The sequence below is a fragment of the Balaenoptera acutorostrata genome, chromosome 10 (assembly GCF_949987535.1).
Source record: "Balaenoptera acutorostrata chromosome 10, mBalAcu1.1, whole genome shotgun sequence".
In the NCBI taxonomy this organism is placed as follows: domain Eukaryota; kingdom Metazoa; phylum Chordata; class Mammalia; order Artiodactyla; family Balaenopteridae; genus Balaenoptera; species Balaenoptera acutorostrata.
Window position 1 is genome coordinate 5,132,346 of NC_080073.1, and position 18,719 is coordinate 5,151,064.

At 42.3% G+C, this 18,719-nt stretch overlaps 2 protein-coding genes across 2 annotated transcripts in view; one reads left to right on the forward strand and one right to left on the reverse strand.

Annotated features, from left to right (window-relative positions):
* Positions 1-9,570: 9,570 nt before the first annotated feature.
* MKRN2OS (MKRN2 opposite strand) lies at positions 9,571-15,188 on the forward strand. The gene is made up of 4 exons (XM_007192593.3): positions 9,571-9,788; positions 12,938-12,987; positions 13,986-14,148; positions 14,948-15,188. The coding sequence occupies exons 1-4, from the start codon at positions 9,571-9,573 to the stop codon at positions 15,186-15,188; spliced, it is 672 nt and encodes a 223-aa protein (XP_007192655.2).
* The window catches only part of TSEN2 (tRNA splicing endonuclease subunit 2), a 50,677-nt gene continuing 41,676 nt past the window's right edge, over positions 9,719-18,719 (reverse strand). Inside the window, exons 13-14 of the transcript XR_451986.2 lie at positions 18,239-18,353; positions 9,719-15,885 (exon numbers count right to left, since the gene is read on the reverse strand). The gene's annotated coding sequence lies outside the window, so the exon portion shown is untranslated. The remainder of the gene's footprint in view (positions 15,886-18,238; positions 18,354-18,719) is intronic.

Below are 18,719 nucleotides of genomic sequence, written 5' to 3' on the forward strand. Positions count from 1 at the left end.
ACCTTTGTAGCGCCGGCAGCAAACCTCGCCGCCGTCACAATTGGTTCCGCCCCAGGGGTGAGGCTGGGCCGACCCCCAATCTCGGGCACTCCTAGTCCGGCATTTTCAAACCTCCTAGGCGGGGTCTGGCTAGCTTCCCAGTCCTGCGGGTTTTATCCCGGGTGCCGACTATTAGTTCCTATGGGTCTGCCCCTTTCTCCAACTGCATTTCTTAGCGGCTTCTCACGGCTTAGAATTACCTCACCCCTCCCGAGGCCAAGCTCCCGCCTCTCCTCTGCGCACCTTAATCCCAAGTACTCCTACCCACCCAAACCCTCCCTAGGCCCCTTTCTCAGACCCAGCCTCAGCTGTTTCCGCCAAGCCTCGCCTCCCACTTAAGGAATTCCTTAGCCCTCTCCAGGGCAAAATCCAAAGATTTTGCTCTTTTTCAAAATCTCCATTCCCACCCCAAGTTTTAGACCTCATTTTCTTTCCTGGCATTCCTCAACTGTTCATCTTCCATTTCCTCTGGTGGAAACCCCAAAAGACATTCGTGACATTTTCCTCTGGTTGTCTAACATCCTGCAGATCCTGCTTCCACACCCGTCTCCAAAGCGTCCCTCCTCTCCATTTCTACCGTCATGGTTCCTGTCTAAGCAAACGGCACTCCTTGCCTCGGCCCATGCACTGGCCTCTTAACTCGTCTTCTGGCTTCTGCTCCTGCCCTTTTCTAGTCTGTCACACAAAACCTGTTTTTAAAAAAATAATAATAATAATTAATTTTACCTTATTTATTTTTGGCTGCGTTGGGTCTTTGTTGCTGCACGCGGGCTTTCTCTAGTTGTGGCAAGCAGGGGCTACTCTTCGTTGCGGTGCGTGGGCTTCCCATTGCGGTGGCTTTTCTTGTTGCGGAGCATGGGCTCTAGAGCGCAGGCTCAGTAGTTGTGGCTCACGGGCTTAGCTGCTCCGCGGCATGTGGGATCTTCGCGGACCAGGGCTCAAACCTGTGTCCCCTTCATTGGCAGGCAGCTTCTTAACCACTGCGCCACCAGGGAAGCCCACAAAACCTGTTTTTAAAACATAAATTGGATCATGTCATTCACCTCTATTAACCTCTCAGTAGTTTCCCATTGCTTTTTTCAAAATTTCTTTTTTAAATTGTAAAGACTTGAGATATAGCAAACTACAGGGAAGTGCACAAAATACATATATACATGTGAATTTTTACATATGTATACACTCATGAAACCACTAAGTAGATCAATATAAAGAACTTTATCAACACTCCAGAGGGCTCCTTTATACCACCACCCAGTCAATACCTCCCAGTTGTTCAATTGTTTGAACAATTGTTTCAATTGTTCTTGACTTTCATATAAATGAAATTCAGTATGTACTCTCTTGTCTTTCTTTTGACCAACATTCCGTGAGATCTACCGATGTTGTTATATACAGCTGTATGTTGTTTTTACTTTGCTGTAAAAATATTGTCTTCTGATGAATGAGCATGGTATATACCTCCAATTACTTAGACCTTTTGAAATTTCTCTCAGAAACTTAGGAAGAATATTGGAAAATTTGTAGTTTTCAGTGTACAAGTCTTCAACAACTTTTATTAGATTTATTCCCAGGTACCTAGATGAGTTTTTTTGATAGTTTTCAATGATATTTTTTAAAATGTCCTAATTGTTTGTTGCTTGCTCCATCCTACACTCAGGTATTAATTTTGTTTGTTGTTTTGTATTTTCTACACACACAATCATGCCATCAACAAATAATGACAGTTTCACTTTATTTTCAACCTTCATATCCTTTATTTCTTTTTCTTGTCTTATTGCACTACTGAGAATCTCAGTGCAAGTGTAAATAGAAGTGGTAATAGTGGACACCTTGTTCTTGAGTTCATGGAAAGTATTTAATATTTCATCATTAATTAGCCCTAGAGTTTTTGAAACTATCCATTATCAAATTAAGGCAGTTTCTTTATAATTCTAGTTTTCTTAGAGTTTTTAATCATGAATATGTCTTGTTTTTTAAATCAAATCCGTTTTTTCCCCCCCATCTATTGAGAAAACCATACTGTCATCCTTTATTCGGTTAATGTGTTGAACTATATTGATTTTTGAATGTTAAACCAACCTCAGATTCCTCGGCTATACCCCCACTTGGCCATGATATATTATTCTTTCTATAAATCATCAGATTCTATTTGTTAATATTGTGTTTAGGAGTTTCACATCCTTATTGATAAGACATATTGGTATGTAGTGTTCCTTTTTTGTAATGTCCATGTCAAGTTTTGTACCTGAGATGTGCTGGCCTCATAAAGTGAGTTTGGAAGTCTTCCCTCTTTTCTATTCCTTGGAAAAGTCTGTAATATAGCTATTAATTTTTTCCTTAAATATTTGGAAGAACATAGCACTGAAGCCATCTCAGCCTGCAGATAACATCATAAGATATTTTATTAAAGGTTTAATTCTGTATTACATATAGGGCTATTCAGATTTTATCTTCTGTCAGGTTTGGGAAGCTTTTTTTCCCCCAAGTAAATTAGTCCATTTCATCTAAATTATGAAACATGGAGTTTTTAATAACATCTTCTTTAAAAAAAAAAGATCTGTAATGGTGTCTCCTTTCATTACTGAGATTAATAATTGGTGTTTTATCTCTTTTTAAAATCCATTTTACTAGAAATTTATCAATTTTGTTAATCTTTTCAATGGACAAGATTTTGGCTTTGTTCATTTTCTCTATTGTACATGTTTTTTTTCTATTTCAGTGATTTCTGCTCATATCTTTACTATTTTCTTTTTCTATGTTCTTTGAATTCACATTGCTATTGTTTCTGGCTTCCTGAGATGGACATTTAGATCACCAGTTTTCAAATGTTCTCCTTTTTTAAGTATTTAAAGCTATAATTTTCCCTCTAAGCACATTTTAATTGTGTTCCACAAGTTTTTATGTCATATTTTCCTTATCATTCAGTTCAAATATTTTCTAATTTCCATTCTTTGACCCATATGTTATTTAGAAGTGTTCTGCTTAATTTCCAAACAACTGAAGATTTTCTAGTTATCTTTTCCTTACTGATTTCTAGTGTAATCCCATTGTGGAATTGTCTATTCTCCTTTTGGTTTGGTCAACATCTGATCTATATATTTTGAAGCTGTGTTTTAGGTTCAGACAAATTTAGATTGCTTTAGCTTTTTTTTGTTTCAACACATCACTAAGAAATGTCCTTCTTTGTGCTTAGTTGCACATGTTAATTAGGGGAGTGTTGTATCGGTGAAAGAATGTGTTAGAAGGTGTCTAGAAATTCTTTTAATTTAAAAGTGTACTTTGTCTGATATAAATATAATCATATCAGCTTTCTTTCAGATAGTCTTTGTATGGTATATCTTTTTCCATCCTTTTATTTTCAACTTACCTGGTATTTTTATATCTAAACTGTATCTCTTGTAAATGGCATATAGTTGATTAATTTTAAAATCCTATCTGATAATCTTTGTTTTGAATTGGATTATTTAGACCATTTACATTAAATGCAATACAGTTGGATTTAAGTTTACCATCTTGCTGTTAATTTTCCATTCATATCATCTGTTATTTATTCTCCTTTCTTGTATTCCTTTGGATTAAGTATTTTCATTTATTCCATATTTTTCTTTATTGATTATACACTTTTAATTATCATTTAAAAATTATTCTTTTAACAATTACCCTAGAGATTACAATATGCGTCTGTGAATTTACTAAAGTACTAGTGCCTTAAATTAGTACTAGTACCACTTCCTCAACAATGCAAAAAAACCTATGATAACTTACCTCCATTAACCCTCCTACCCCATTTTGTACTATCGTTATCATATATTTTACTTCTGCATATGTTCAAACCCAACAACATGTTATAATGAATGTTGTTTTAAAATGTGGTATTCTTCATTACTTTCAACCATTCCATGTTTCCATCTAGGATCATTTTTATTCAGCCAGAAGAACTCTTTTAGTATTTCTTATACTGAATATCTTCCAACGATTAATTTTCTCAGCCTTTATTATATGAGGAAGTATTTGCTCCCTTTTTAAAACATGCCTTTTATTTTAGAATAGTCTTAGATTTGCAGAAAAGTTGTGAAGATAGTAGAGACTTCCCATACACTCCACATCCAGTTTCTCCTATTATTAACATCTTATATCAATATGGCAATGTATGTTGAAACACTAATGCGTTATTATAAACCAAAGCCCATACTTTATTCAGATTTCATTAGTTTATACCTTTTTCTGTCCCGGGATCCCATCCAGGACACCACACTGCATCTATTCATCATGTCTCCTTGGCTTCTCTTGGGATGGCAGTTTCTGAGAGTCTCCTAATTTTTGATGATCATGACAGCTCTGAGAAGTTCTGGTGAGATATTTTGCAGAATATCCCTCAACTGGGATTTATCTCATGTTTTCCTCATGATTAGACTGGGATTATGGGTTTCGGGGGTGGGGGAAGAACTTGGAGCTAAAGTGCCATTCTCTTCACGTCATATTTGGATTAGACACACAAACTACTGAAACTGACTCAAGAAGTAGAAAATATGAATAGACCTCTAACAAGAGACTGAATTAGTAATCAAAAAACTTCCCACAAAGAAAATCCCCAAATCAATGGCTTCACTGGTGAATTCTATTAAACATTCAAAGAAGAATTAACACTAATCCTTTACAGATTCTTATAAAAAACAGAAGAGGAAATACTTCCTATTCTATGAGGCCAGTACTACACCTTGATACAAAAACCAGACAAATACATCACAAGAAAACTATAGACCAATATACTTTATAAATATAAAAGCCCTCAACAAAATACTAGCCAATGGAATGCAGCAGCATATAAAAAGGATTATATGCCATGACCATGTGAGATTTATCCCAGGAGTGCAAGATTCGTTGAACATATGTAAATCAATCAATGTAACTCACCATATAAATAGAAAAAAAAATATGGTCATTTCAATAGAAATGGAAAAAACATTTGACAAAATCCAACACCCTTTCATAACAAAAACACTCAAAAAAACTAGGAAGAGAAAGGAACTTCCTCAACGTGATAAGATCATCTACCAAAACCCCACAGTTAACATCAGACTCAATGGTGAAAGACTGGACCTTTTCCCTCTAAGATCAGGCACAAGATAAGGATGTTTACTCTTAACACTTCTATTCAACATTATATTGGAATTTCTAGCCAGGGCAATTAGGCAAGAAAAAGAAATAAAAGTTATTCAGATTGGAAAAGAAAAACTATTTTTACTTGCAAATGATATGATCCTGTATAAAACTCTTAGAAGAAAGCATAATCATAAATTTTCATGACATTGGATTAGGCAATGGATTCTTAAATAGGACACCAAAAGCATAAGAAACAAAAGAAAAAATGGATACATTTGACTTCATCAAATTTTAAAAAATTTGTGCTTCAAATAACACCATCAAGAAAGTGAAAAGACAGTATTTAGAATATATATAGTATATCCAGAATATATAAAGAAACAAAAAAAAACAAAAAAAACCCAAAGATATATAAAGAACACAAACTCAACAATAAAAAAAAAACAAATAACCCAATTAAAAAATGGGCAAAGCATTTGAATAGATATTTCTCCAAAGAAGAAATGCAAGTGGCCAACAGGCACATGAAAAGATGTTCAACATCATTAGTCATTAAGGAAATGCAAGTCAAAACCACAATGAGATACTAATTCGAAACCACTAGGATGGTTAAAACAAGAAATACAGACAATAACAAGTGTTGGTGATATGGAGAAATTGGAACCCTCTTAAATTGCTGGTGGGAATGGAAAATGATACAGCCACTTTGAAAAAAAGTTTGGCAGTTGTTCAAAATGTTAAATACAGAGTTACTATGTGACCCAGAAATTCCACTCCTGGGTATATAATCAAGAGAATTGATAACATATGTCCACACAGAATCTTGTACAGTAATATGAAACTTGTTTATAGCAGCGTTATTCATAATAGCCCCAAAATGGAAACAATCCAAATGTCCATCAACTGATGAAAGGATATACAAAACGTGGTACCTCTCTACGGTATATTATTCAGCCATAAAAAAGGAATGAACAACCAATACATGCTACAACATGGATGAACTTTGAAAACATTATGCCAAGTGAAAGAAGCTAGATACAAAAGACCACATATCGTATAATTCCACTTATATGAAATGTCCAGAATAGACGAATCCATTGACAGGAAGCAGACTAGTGGTTGCCAGGGGTTAGTGGGAGGGAAGAATGGGGAGTGACTGCTAACAGGTACAAGGTTTCTTTTTTGGGGTGATAAAAATGTTCTGAACTTAGATTAGGTAAAAACCACAGAACTGTACACTTTAAATGGGTGATTTTTATATGTAAATTTTATTTCAATTTTTTTAAAAAAGTAAGGCATATTGAAGATAGAAAAAGGGGATCCAACATACACAGAATAGAATTTCATGAAGAAGAAAATCAAAACAGAATTGGGAGACTGGATTGACATATATACACTAATATATATAAAATAGACAACTAATGAGAACCTGCTATATAGCACAGGGAACTCTACTTCACTTTGCTGTACAGTAGAAACTAACACAACATTGTAAAACAACTATACTCCCCCCTCAAAAAAAGAAAACGAAAACCAAAACAAAGGAAACAGAACAAATCCTCAAAATTATAATTTATGAAAAATTTCCTGAAATAAAAAAGATACGAAACTGTATATTCAAAGAGCACACCACAGAATATAACAAAAAGGAAGAAGACTCACAGATACAGAGAACAAACTAGTGGTTACCAGTGGGGAGAGGGAAGGGGGGAGGGGCAATACAGGGATAGGGGATTAAGAGGAACAAACTATTAGGTATAAAATAAGCTACAAGACTATATTGTACAACATGGGAATATAGCCAATATTTTATAATAACTATAAATGGACTATAACCTTTAAAAAAATAAAGTTTTATAAGTTAAAAAAATACAAAGAACACACCACAAGCCTGAATAAATCAACCTAAAAAAACAACATCAAGACATATAATAAAATTACTGATCTTTAAAAAAAAAAGAAATATCCTTTGGGCATATTGGGAAAAAAGAACACGACTTATAGGAGAAAGAAAATTGTTTTGTCATCAGACTTTTGACAGCAGTGCTTTATACCAGAAGAAAATGGAATAACCTATTAAAGAAAATGCGAGCCAAGGATTTTATATCCAGCAAAACCGACTTAAAGAACAGAGATAAATTATCGACATTCAAGAACTCAGAGAGGGACTTTCCTGGTGGTGCAGTGGTTAAGAATCCACGTGCCAGTGCAGGGGACACGGGTTCGAGCCCTGGTCCAGGAAGAACCCACATGCCACGGAACAACTGAGCCCGTGAGCCACAACTACTGAAGCCCGCGTGCCTAGAGCCCGTGTTCCGCAACAAGAGAAGCCACCGCAATGAGAAGCCCGCGCACGGCAACGAAGAGCAGCCCCCGCTTGCCGCAGCAACAAAGACCCAACACAGCCAAAAATAAATAAATAAATTTATTTAAAAAAAAAAAAAAAAAGAACTCAGAGACTATTCTTCCTATGAGCCCTTCCTAAGGAATCTTCTAGGAATGAACTTCATAATTACTAGAGAGTGAGGAAAGGACTAATAGTGAGCATGAAAAGATATTTGTGTGTAAAACTAAGCCTCAGCGAGGGCTAGAGGGGAGAGGTTATTGTTTACAATGGCAGATGCTCTGACAATGAAGAAATAGGACAACCATTTAAATACATGAGAGGAAGACGGGGAGAGTATGTGCAAAAATTTTAAAAAACCTCTAATCGTAATTAGAGGTGGTGGTATTACTATTGCTACTCTGAGATTGTGTAAAGTGGGATAAAGCATCCCCTGTATCCTTGAGACCAAGGTTTTCAGTGTGGAGGAAAAGAGATACAAATGTAATATAGAAGAGATAAAGTAAAAACACTAGACCTGAACTTGAATTGGAAACAGCATTTAATCTTTTATGTGTATGCACGTATGCGTGTACCTTTTTTACCCTGCTCTGTTCACTGAAAAGATCAAGAAACGATTTAAAAAAAAGAATGCTAGTGTATTAAAAATGTTTATTAAGGCATGGTTCCTCTGTTTCTTTTCATAGGACTAAAAATACCTCTTGGTATTGGTGTCATGAAGATGAATATATTCTCAGTTGAAAGTAACTTGGGTCACACAAACAATCGAACAGTAGCGGTGGTTTATATTAATAATGAACAATCTCAGATCCTTGTCACCTGAGCTGGGCGTCTAGCTATAACCTGTCTGCCTTCACTGTAACAAGAGAAGGTTGGCTGAAATGATTTCTAAGGTCTTTTATATTGCTGTGAGTCTGATCATCATTCCATATTATTACACTGAATATGTGCTTTTCTGCACTTCAGCATACTGTAGCTTATTTAAATGCACATTAGGAAACACTTTTCTGAAGCGCCTTTACCTGCCAGGACACCTTCTCTGTGCGTCTTCCCTCTACGATCGCTTTTCTCTGGAACCACAGGCATCAGGAGGCGACTGGCTAAGTAAAGTGTGCTGCCACCAAACTTTGGATTCCTCTGCAGGCATCTGCAAGGCTGAGCTGGACCTATACAACTGATAGTGTGAAAAAGTTTCCAAGACGAGAGAAAACCACAAATTTCAAAACAGTATACAGTAAAACAACATTGGGGTTTGAAGAAAGTATGTGGAAATATTCACTTATTTTACCTTGCAGTTTTCTCCCGGGAGTACAATATGGTGGGTGGAAAAAATGCTATGAGAAATGGGGGGCATTACCTTTCTTTCCACATATCCTCATGCAGCTGCTTAAAATTATTTTAAAACTGAAGAATCATGAAGTGCATATAGTAAAATGTACAGCTTGATGTATTTTCACAAACTGAATATTCTCATATAATCAACACCTAGATAATGAATCAGCACAACCCCAGACCCCCCCTCATGCCCTCTTCCAGTCAGCACCCACCACCTTGGGTAACCACTAACCCTATCCCTGTGCTGTTAATTTTTTATGAGCAAGAGTCCTTCTACAATATAAAATATCAAAAGAAAAACAGCCTCAAAGTAAGGATTCCATTTATTTATCCAAAACCCAACCGATATAACCTATTCTAGAAGACCAAAAGTAAATGTGGGTCGCTAACTCCAAGAAGCTCACAGACAAATTAAATAACAGCGCTGGTGGAAACAAATACAGCGCTGCCAGCGCAAGGGAACGCTGGGGGAAGCTGAGGAAGGTTTCACAGAAAGGTAGGGCTTTGGAGGAAAATGTACAAAGGTTACAAAGAAACGTTGTGAGCGCACATGAAGCTGGCTCTTTAAGACACCTGTTTACGGGGAGGCCTGGTTACAGGTTAACCCTAGCTGTTTTGGCTTCCGAAGCCACCAGTCAGAATGACATCACTGTTACCAGGTTACTTGGATGGAGGGCATTTGCTGGCCATGTAATGAGGAAAAGGAAGTCCCGGGAAACGCGCCCCTCCTTGCCCAGGAGGGGAAAGCCATGCAGCGCCCAGAGGCCGGGAAGCCTATCATCAAATTCAACCACTGCCAGAAGTACATCTACAGCTTCAGCGTGCCGCCATGCTGCCCCATCTGCCGGCAGGACGTGGGCTCCAGGAAGCTGGAGGAAGCGCCTGTCAGCATCCCTAATCCGTTTACCGATGGGCATCAAGAAGAGTGTTCCTTCCTCCTCAGACCAACTCAAGGGACGTTTCTTAGGTACAGTGTTTTATGTGCTGCATTGGATTGTGCAAAGTTTTCCTTCTCTGTTTTAGTCACTTAAACTTTCTTTTTCTAACGTGCTATATACAGTGTGAGATTTGGTGGATAATCTTTTCAGCGTTCTGGTGTTAAATCCTAAAATGTAGGCCTTTTTGTTTCATAAGAATAGAAGGGTGCATACTTTCCTGGAATGATAAGTGCAAGAATATACGAAGGTCAAACCTGCTTATACAATTTTAAGAGAGAGGAATCGATAGCCTGGAGATTTTTTTTACCCATAGATTTTGTGCTAAGAGGCTAACTGGGAAAATGACCCAGCAGCTAATCTCATCAAAATAATACCTTTACTTCGAGTTAGTTTGTAACATTTGTGACAAGCAGGTACCCTGCACAGAGCCTGAAGAATGGCCACGTACAGACTATTTTGCATGGAGGTGCATGAAATTGAGACTAGAGCTGGTCTGTTTCAATGGTAGATGTCACCTGACTTTAAGAAATATTTCAGAAATCAAAAGAAAGGATGGTGCCTTCTTAGAGTCCTGAGTTTACAGGTGGAATTGGAACTGGCCCTGCACAAGCCAGGTTTCAAGAGAACAGTGATGAGTAATGGTGCGAGCTTTGGGAAGTGTGTCGTGCACTCCATCACGGTCTGATGCCCAGACCTTCCTGCCTCCTTGAAACATACCCTCCTGAGTCCCTCATGCCCTCTAGTGCTGGTTTGGGATGAGAAAATTGGAGTTGACTACTTCCCTGCTCACTAACTTCCTTAATCAATTTCCTTCCAGTCCCTATGGGGATGAAACGAACTGACGTGCGTACAAGGCATAGGTCAAACACTAGGGGCAGAACAGTCTGCACTCCTGACCCTTCCTCGGGGAGGCAGCGGGATGCAGAAGGGACCGTGCAGCTTGTACGCCAAGAAGCCGCCCATTCCTACCCTGATTCAGACCAGCTCCAGGACCCTCTCCGAGTCTCTGGTTCCTCACCTGTAAAACGAGGACCCGCTGACCTTGCAGACTTGTGAGGGTCAGCGAAAAGGCCTATAAAGCTGGCCCGGGTGCCAGGCACGACGATGAACCAACACGCTCCTTCCTTTCCCGATATTTTCATACTCAGCTCAGAACGTGACTGGCAGAACCTTCATTTCTACCTTAACCAGAATCATGAAGCCCAAACTGTTTTATAAGGCCCCTCATGCACGCTAACTTGGAGTTAGTAACTGGCTGGATTCCGAAAGCTTTTGAACAGAGGTGAAAATTCAGAATTCATTTCCTGTAACGCTGGTTCATTCAACAGGTCCTCACTGAGCAGCTCTGTGTGGGAAATGCTAGGGATGTCATAGTGAACAAGCTGCAGCCCTGCTCTCCAGAAATGCCACAAAACGCGATAGGCTTTCAGGCTAGCCCCTGAAAAGCATTCATCTCTTCTGTGATGTGGTGGTGACACGAGCAGGCCTGGCCTCCCTCGGCAGCAGCAGAAAGGAGGTGGTAGTGCTGAAATGCATCGTGTGCTCAGGCATCTTCCTATTCCCCTCAGGAACTCAGGCCATGATCCACAGAACCCAAGTAGCCCCCTGCCTGCCAGTCCCTCGAAGGCCAAGTTCCAGACTATTTTTTTCCCTCTCATCCTGTTTCTAAACCCTCAGGACCAACTCCCACAACTCATCTTGAGACGATTTCATCTACTTCATAAGAGAACCAGCAGTGACTCAAAGGAATCACGGAGGCTCTGATCTAACTAGATGAGGATCCCTCAGGGCTGCCACATAGGGTTGTGCAGCTTGTGGACTGCACAAAGGCACCTGGCCAAGGCAGTGGCGGGTACTGAAATTCAGCCTGCATTCCACTCACCCTGGGCAGCACCTGGGCAGAGCTGCATCTGCAGGAAGAAGGGGCACCTTTTCTTAATCTGTACAAAACTATCATATGGGATAGGGGTGGCCCTGGCCCTGCCCCATCACATGCTTCTGTAACACTTCTCAATCTATTAAAAACTTGTTAAACTAAAAAAGTCTTCTCTGGAAGCAAGCAAACCCTGTGAGGCAGGGACCTCATTTCCCGTTGTGTCACTAGCCCTTCACTTCAAATGACAGGCCCGTAGTTGACATGTTACACGACTGAGAAATAACTGAAGGAGAGGGAGCAGAGCAGGCGTGAGAGGGAACGCCCGGGATTTAGGCAGGAAACAGAGAGGCCGTAAACGCAGGGAGTGATCTTGGGATAGCACACATCCAGGCCCAGCACCGTGATCCGCCACCCAAGACTTACTGTTTTTCCCAGCTTCATTCTCCACCTCTGAACCCACAGGGTCTCAGAAAACTCACAGTGGCTGCAACAAGACGGCCTGGGGGGATTGCTCTGAAGAGGTGGGGCAGCCATTTGTGTCCTTGGCCATTGTAAACCCCGGGACTGCTTGCTTTAACGAGGAACCAAACATTCAGAACTGTGGTCCGACAAAGGAGCTTCGTCATTTAAAGATTACCTGACTTATCTGACACCTCTACATGGTAGCACTCAATAGGCATTTTATTCTTACAACCAGCTTGCTAGGAGGCTTATGCTATTTCCATCTTACAGGTGAGAAAGTCTCGGGGCGAGTAAGTGATGCCCTGGGATCATATACAGAGGTTAAATTACCTGGAGTTTACATCTAATGCACAGTCTCGGGGGAAGAATAATTTCAGGAAAGAAGGGCTGTCCAGGAAAAGTGAGTGTGGCCACAGGCTTCAAGACCATATTAGTTTCAAAGGTAGAAGCCCACTGAGGTGCTTTCAGGACCCTCTCACCCACGCTGGCCTGAGGAACAGGCTGCCCTCTCACACTTGAGGAGGAAAGAATCAGAAGCTTCCTCAACAGCTGACAGCCGGGTGGGCCCCTCTGCCGCAGAGCCAGGTGTCAAGCTGACTTTACGCTCCAGCGGGGCTGGCCTTCCAGCACACTCACCTTTAGGACTGCAGGGGCCAAGAAAATCCAGAGGGGGTGCAGGGCACTGTTTTCTACCTCACGTGTACTCTTGGCCTTTCCACTAACCTGGCCTCTGGCGCCGACCAAGAGGAGAGGCCCACTGTTCCCCTCCCACTTTAAATACCAATTCTACACGCCTGCTGTGTGCAAATGAGAGGGCAAAAACGCTCTTGTTTCTTCTAGGGAGTATGACGGAAGGTCTGATCTTCACGTGGGGATAACCAACACAAAAGGTAAGTGCACTTTCATAGCTTAAAAAGTTCCCCCAATACCTGGTTAGAAGAGAGCAGCATCTCTAGAGAAAAAGTATTGTGGCAACATTACTAACAATACTAAGTATCTGAAAGCTCTTTAATGTTTTCTCAGCCAAGAGCTGAGAAAACATTAAAAACATTGCAAACCTGTATGTTTTCTGTTAGTTTTTAAGACAGGAAGAAACAGACGTCCAGAGAGGTTGAGCTGTCCAAGACCTCATCTTGTGTTAGAAGCAGACCCTCTGCTCCCAATGCTATACTCAGCCCACTGCCACTGGGTCCTCCTACTCCGGGCTCTCCAGGGGCCAGGCAGGAAACCAGGGATAAACTGGGGGGACACAGCACCTGAATATGCAGTAGGGCCTGCGAAAGTCTGCTTTAAAAAATCAGAAAAGCAGCACATTTAAATAAAATGGTTCCTTTGGCCAGATTTAGCTTGGAGGGCACAGTGTGCAGGAAAAGGCCTGGGGAGTGCCGCCAGCAGGAAGGTGCAGGCCTGGGAATGGTGAGCGAGGCCAGCCACTTGCGGCTGCGATCAGGCCCCACAGGTGAAGTCTGATTACAGCCCTTGCTGCTCCCTTGAGGCAGGAGAACTGACACAGTGAACAGAAACCTAGGACAGGGTTTGGAACTCAGCGACTGGCAGAGCAGTCAACTCTGTGCCAGTCTTTGTCAGGAGACATGTACTGCTGATTTAAGGAAATGAGACGGACGCCCTTGTAGACAGAGAACTTCAACAAACATATTTGGAGATGATCACCGCAGCACCTATCACTGTCTCGTTTCTCTGGGACGACCTCGGGTGCTGAGAGCAAGGAGGCAGAGGCTCCTTGGAGGAGGGGGTTCGAGAGCTCTCGGATGGCAATCGGGAAGTGCCATCTGGGCCCCTGTTGTGTGCAGTTACCAGGTGGGCGCTGTCACGTTCACCAGGGTGCGTTTCCCCTGACGCCTCTGTGTGATTTTGGTGTTGGCGGCAGGAGTCGTGTATAATTACACGGTGCACGGTGTCCAGCGAGACGAAGCGGGCTGGGAGCAGAGTGTGAGCGTCCCGCTCCTGCAGCCCGGCATGTTCGGACTGATGGACCAGTGGGACCAGTACCTGGAAGACTTCTCCACCACGGGGGCCTGGCTGCCTCACAGGTAGGACAGCGCCCTCACTCACCACCAGGCGCGATCACAGCTCACAGAGGACGCTACGCTGCACTGACTTTCATGTTGAGCCTGTACTGAGATAGTAGCGTCTGTAACAGAATTAAGCAGGGCCTGAATTACTTGGGGTTTCTGCAGAGGTGAGCTAGCACACATTTCCCCAATAGAACCACAGCACTCTAAGAGCTGAAAGGACCAGAACTTAGTACTCTAGTTATTTTACTTATTTGACTCTTTTACACACTCGACATTTAATAATATGTACAGCAAAACCCACAGTGTTATATTCCCTTAAAACAAAACAATTTTAAATGAGGTTCAAAACGTAAACCTATCTAAACTTCCCCCCTTTTTAAGTTTCAGCAATTTTGAAGTTAATTTATCTATTCCTTGCCCCCTTATCACTGTAGAAGATACATAGCACACTTGTGGACTTAAATTGTTCTCATGCTTCCCTTGAAATAAGTTTAGACACTGTAGGATATCATAAAACTCAGACATGGAATTCCACTTCTAGAATCTAGAATTACAGTGAAATTAAGTTCCCCAAATTGGGGCTTATATGCAACTTGAGTCACCACTCTGGACATCTCGGTGAGTCCTATCTGTACTTAAGCTGCAAGCAGAAATAGCCCTAGATGCCAAGTGTCCCTCAGAACTACACCTCTGGACACTGTCATCAAGGGGGCCAGCACACATGGGGGCCCAGCTTGCAGCGAGATTAAAATTATGAAAGGCCGTGGGCAGCTCAGGGCTAAGCCTTGTCTTCTCTATGTCCTTGCTCCGTAAGGTACGAAGAAGACCACCACAACTGCTACAGCTACGCCCTCAAGTTCATTAACTGCGTCCTGGCCACAGAGGGCGAGGAGCGGCTGGACCGGGACGAGTTCACGGAGAAGTTTGTGATCCCGAGGACGAGGAAGGCTTCCAAGTACATCACGCTCTACCGCATGATAGAAGAGCACGGCTTCTACGTCATCGACCCCCCTGGTCCCCAAACAGGCCCAGGTCCGGGAAGCGGCTTGTGCTGAGTGCACATCGTGCCTGAGAGCAGACAGGAAGGGATGTCTGGGGGTTCCTGCCTGGAACAGCTACTGGGCCTCTACGTGTCTTAAACTGTGGTTAATAAAAAAGAGTTATGGCTTCCCTTTATGCATATTTCAGCTTACTGCAGTGTAAGAATTTACAAAATTAATAAAAATTGCCCTGGGTTTTCAAAATTGTAGGCACCACAACTAAAATTCTTTTCACAGTAGTTTGGGGTCCATGTTACAGCGTAAAGTGGCAGCATCTTTTATTCACAGAGCAATGAGAACTCTTCCTATAAATTAATTAGGGAACAAATTCACCTTTCAATGTGAATCCAGAAATTGGGGATTTGTAGGAAGAGACCCTTACAGTTTATGAAGTAATGACTGCCTTCACCTCATTGTTTTTACATAAAAAGCACATGGTAACCTTTTGACAATCAATAATAATTAAAAAAAAAATAGAAAAAAGAAAAAAGGTCTCAGAATCTGAGCGGGGAACCATATGCACTCCTCCTGAGTCAGCCTTTCTGTGTCTACGCGCACAAACAGGATTGGCAATTCCTCAATCAACCTGCTTCCCAGGCCTGAGGTGGGGAGTTGGGGTGTTGGAGTTACCACAGCGAATCACCTCCTCTGCCCACTCTAGGTGCAGAATTCAGAAAGGACACGATGAAAGTCCGTCTTCTTTCTCTAATACCTTCAGGAGGAGGAAGGGGACGAAGGAGATGAGTAACCACAAGGATTGTTAACAAGCACATTAGAATTTTTATACCCAAATAATCAGACTTTAAATAGCCAGTGAGCAAAACGTTTCAGGATTCCTCTTTGGAAACTGCTTCCAGAACTCTTTGTTTTTGACCAAACGTGATATACTATCCACCTAATCTTATTCCTCAGCGTGGGCACCAAATGATGTCTAATTTCCAAAAACCAAACCCATCTTTCAAGGTAGCAATAGTTACTTAGTAATAAAGATATTTGGAAAACTTGCTACAGATCCTTCAGGCTTGTTTCCAAAGAGGCATTGGTCAGTGCTTCACACTAGCGACTTCAGTGGGAAAAAATGCAGGCAGCTCAACATTTGCATTTGTTAAGTTTTAGGACTGTTCTTTAAGAAATACAAAACTTCCTACCTAGAAAATGAGACCACCTTAAACAAGCTGCCTGCTACTCTGTGTGTTCAAGGAATCATAAAGACCTCAGCGGGTAAAGATGAAAGGAGCGTGGGGTTTGGGGGATATTCCGATTTGCCCCATTCTCTTCACGCTCTGTCTTAGGACTCTGCTTCCCTGGTCCAGTTCTTTACCCTATTATTAGTAATCGTAACAGCTGCAATTAACGCGTATTCATAAAAGACTCCACACCAGAGTAAACACTTCTTACTCTTCCCTTTTAATCTCTAAGACCATCCTGTGAGGTAGGTACTAACATCATCCCCATTTTACAGATGACAAGGGAAATGGACTTGCCCAAAGGCACCCAGTGGCAAAACCAGGGTTCAGACCAGGTTTGACTGCAAAGCCCGTGCAGTTACCTCCAGCACCCAGCAACCCAAAACCGACCACTGGCACGCAGGGTGTACGGCAACTGGGTCAGCAATTTGCCATCATTAGAGAAGATAAGCATTCTGCTTCCATCAGCATTCAAATATGAACAGGAGATAAGAAACATGTCATAAAACAATTAAAATAAGAATCGTTGGGACTTCCCTGGTGGCACAGTGGTTAAGAATCTGCCTGCCAATGCGGGGGACATGGGTTCGAGCCCTGGTCTGGGAAGACCCCACATGCCACAGAGCAACGAAGCCCGTGCGCCACAACTACGGAGCCTGTGCTGTAGAGCCCGCGAGCCACAACTACTGAGCCTGCGTGCCACAACTACTGAAGCCTGTGCGCCTAGAGCCTATGCTCTGCAACAAGAGAAGCCACCACAATGAGAACCCCGTGCACCACAACAAGGAGTAGCCCCCGCTGGCCGCAACTAGGGAAAGACCGCGCGCAGCAACGAAGACCCAGTGCAGTCAAAAAAAAAAAGAATCGTTAATATTAGAAACGCTAATTTCATGCTACTTTCTCTAATTGCTGCATGACCTTGATTTTCAAACAAAGCTTTAACAATCCCCACTCCCTATTTTCGGGGCTGCTCTACACCCTGGGGGTGCCTTTGGTAGCGGTCGGCCTCGTATTTCTTCTTTCACTTCAGCAGGCTACAAATGCCCTGCTCACAAAACCACAGTACCAGCCTACAGGTTTTACTCCAGTAAAGGAAATGGGGCATCAGAATACCACCAACAGATGGGCGACGTGGCTCAGTTCTGCAGAAATGTGAGCTGAGAATACTCAGCACTGGCACCAACTCCAACCCCAGATGAAGTCTCAGAGGTCCACCCGGCAGCCCAAGTGCACTCCTTTTTTTTTTTTTTTTAATATTATTTATTTATTTATATTTTTGGCTGTATTGGGTCTCCGCCTCTGTGTGAGGGCTTTCCCCAGCCGCGGCAAGCGGGGGCCACTCTTCATCGCGGTGCGCGGGCCTCTCACCGTCGCGGCCTCTCTTGTTGCGGAGCACAGGCTCCAGACGCGCAGGCTCAGTAGTTGTGGCTCACGGGCCCAGCCGCTCCGCGGCATGTGGGATCCTCCCAGACCAGGGCTCGAACCCGTGTCCCCTGCATTGGCAGGCAGACTCCCAAGCACTGCGCCACCAGGGAAGCCCCCCAAGTGCACTCCTTCACGTCAGCAGTGAGCGCAGCCCTGGGCGCACATCTGTCTCCGCCAGTGCTCCTGGGATGATGGACGGCTGGGCTCCCGTTCGCAGCAAGGCCACAGACTGCCTCAGAGTCACCGATTCGCAAGACTAAACTAACCCACATGAAGGCATTTTTCCAAAGCCTCCACGGCGTGCATGGATTACTCTTATAACCAGGAAAACCCAATAAACAATATTACAAGAACAAAAAGCCACCCGCAATGGCTGCACCTCGCTCCCATCGTGCAGGAAGTGCTTACCACGGTACCCCTCCCCCATCCCCAGAGCTGTCTTCACTACTTTACCTCGAACTGTTTCTGTCACCTCCTTCTCCTCCACTGTCTTACCTACCAGGGCATAAAGTAGGCTTTTTACTTCCGAGAGGAAATAATTATGTCAATGATCACACTTTTGGTTCATCTGAAAGGGAAAAAAAGCACACCTATAATGTGCCAGATCCTTTCATATACCATCTCATTTAGTCTGCAAAACAAACTCAGGAGCTAGTAATTATCCCCACTTCACAGCTGAGGAAACTGAGGTTCACAGGGATTAAGCAATGTTCCCAGGGTCACCACTGTTTTCCTAGTGTAGACCTGGACTCTTGGACCCAGGTTTTTCTGATTCCACTCTTTCTACTCTATCAGAATGTGCCGTCTAAACGGTAGGAAGAAGAATATCTACCTTTGAAATACTGCTTCTGAAAATGGAAAGATTCCAAAAATTTTTAAATGCTAAAAAACTTTCACTTAAAAGAAATGATAGCGAATTACTTTGAAATAACAA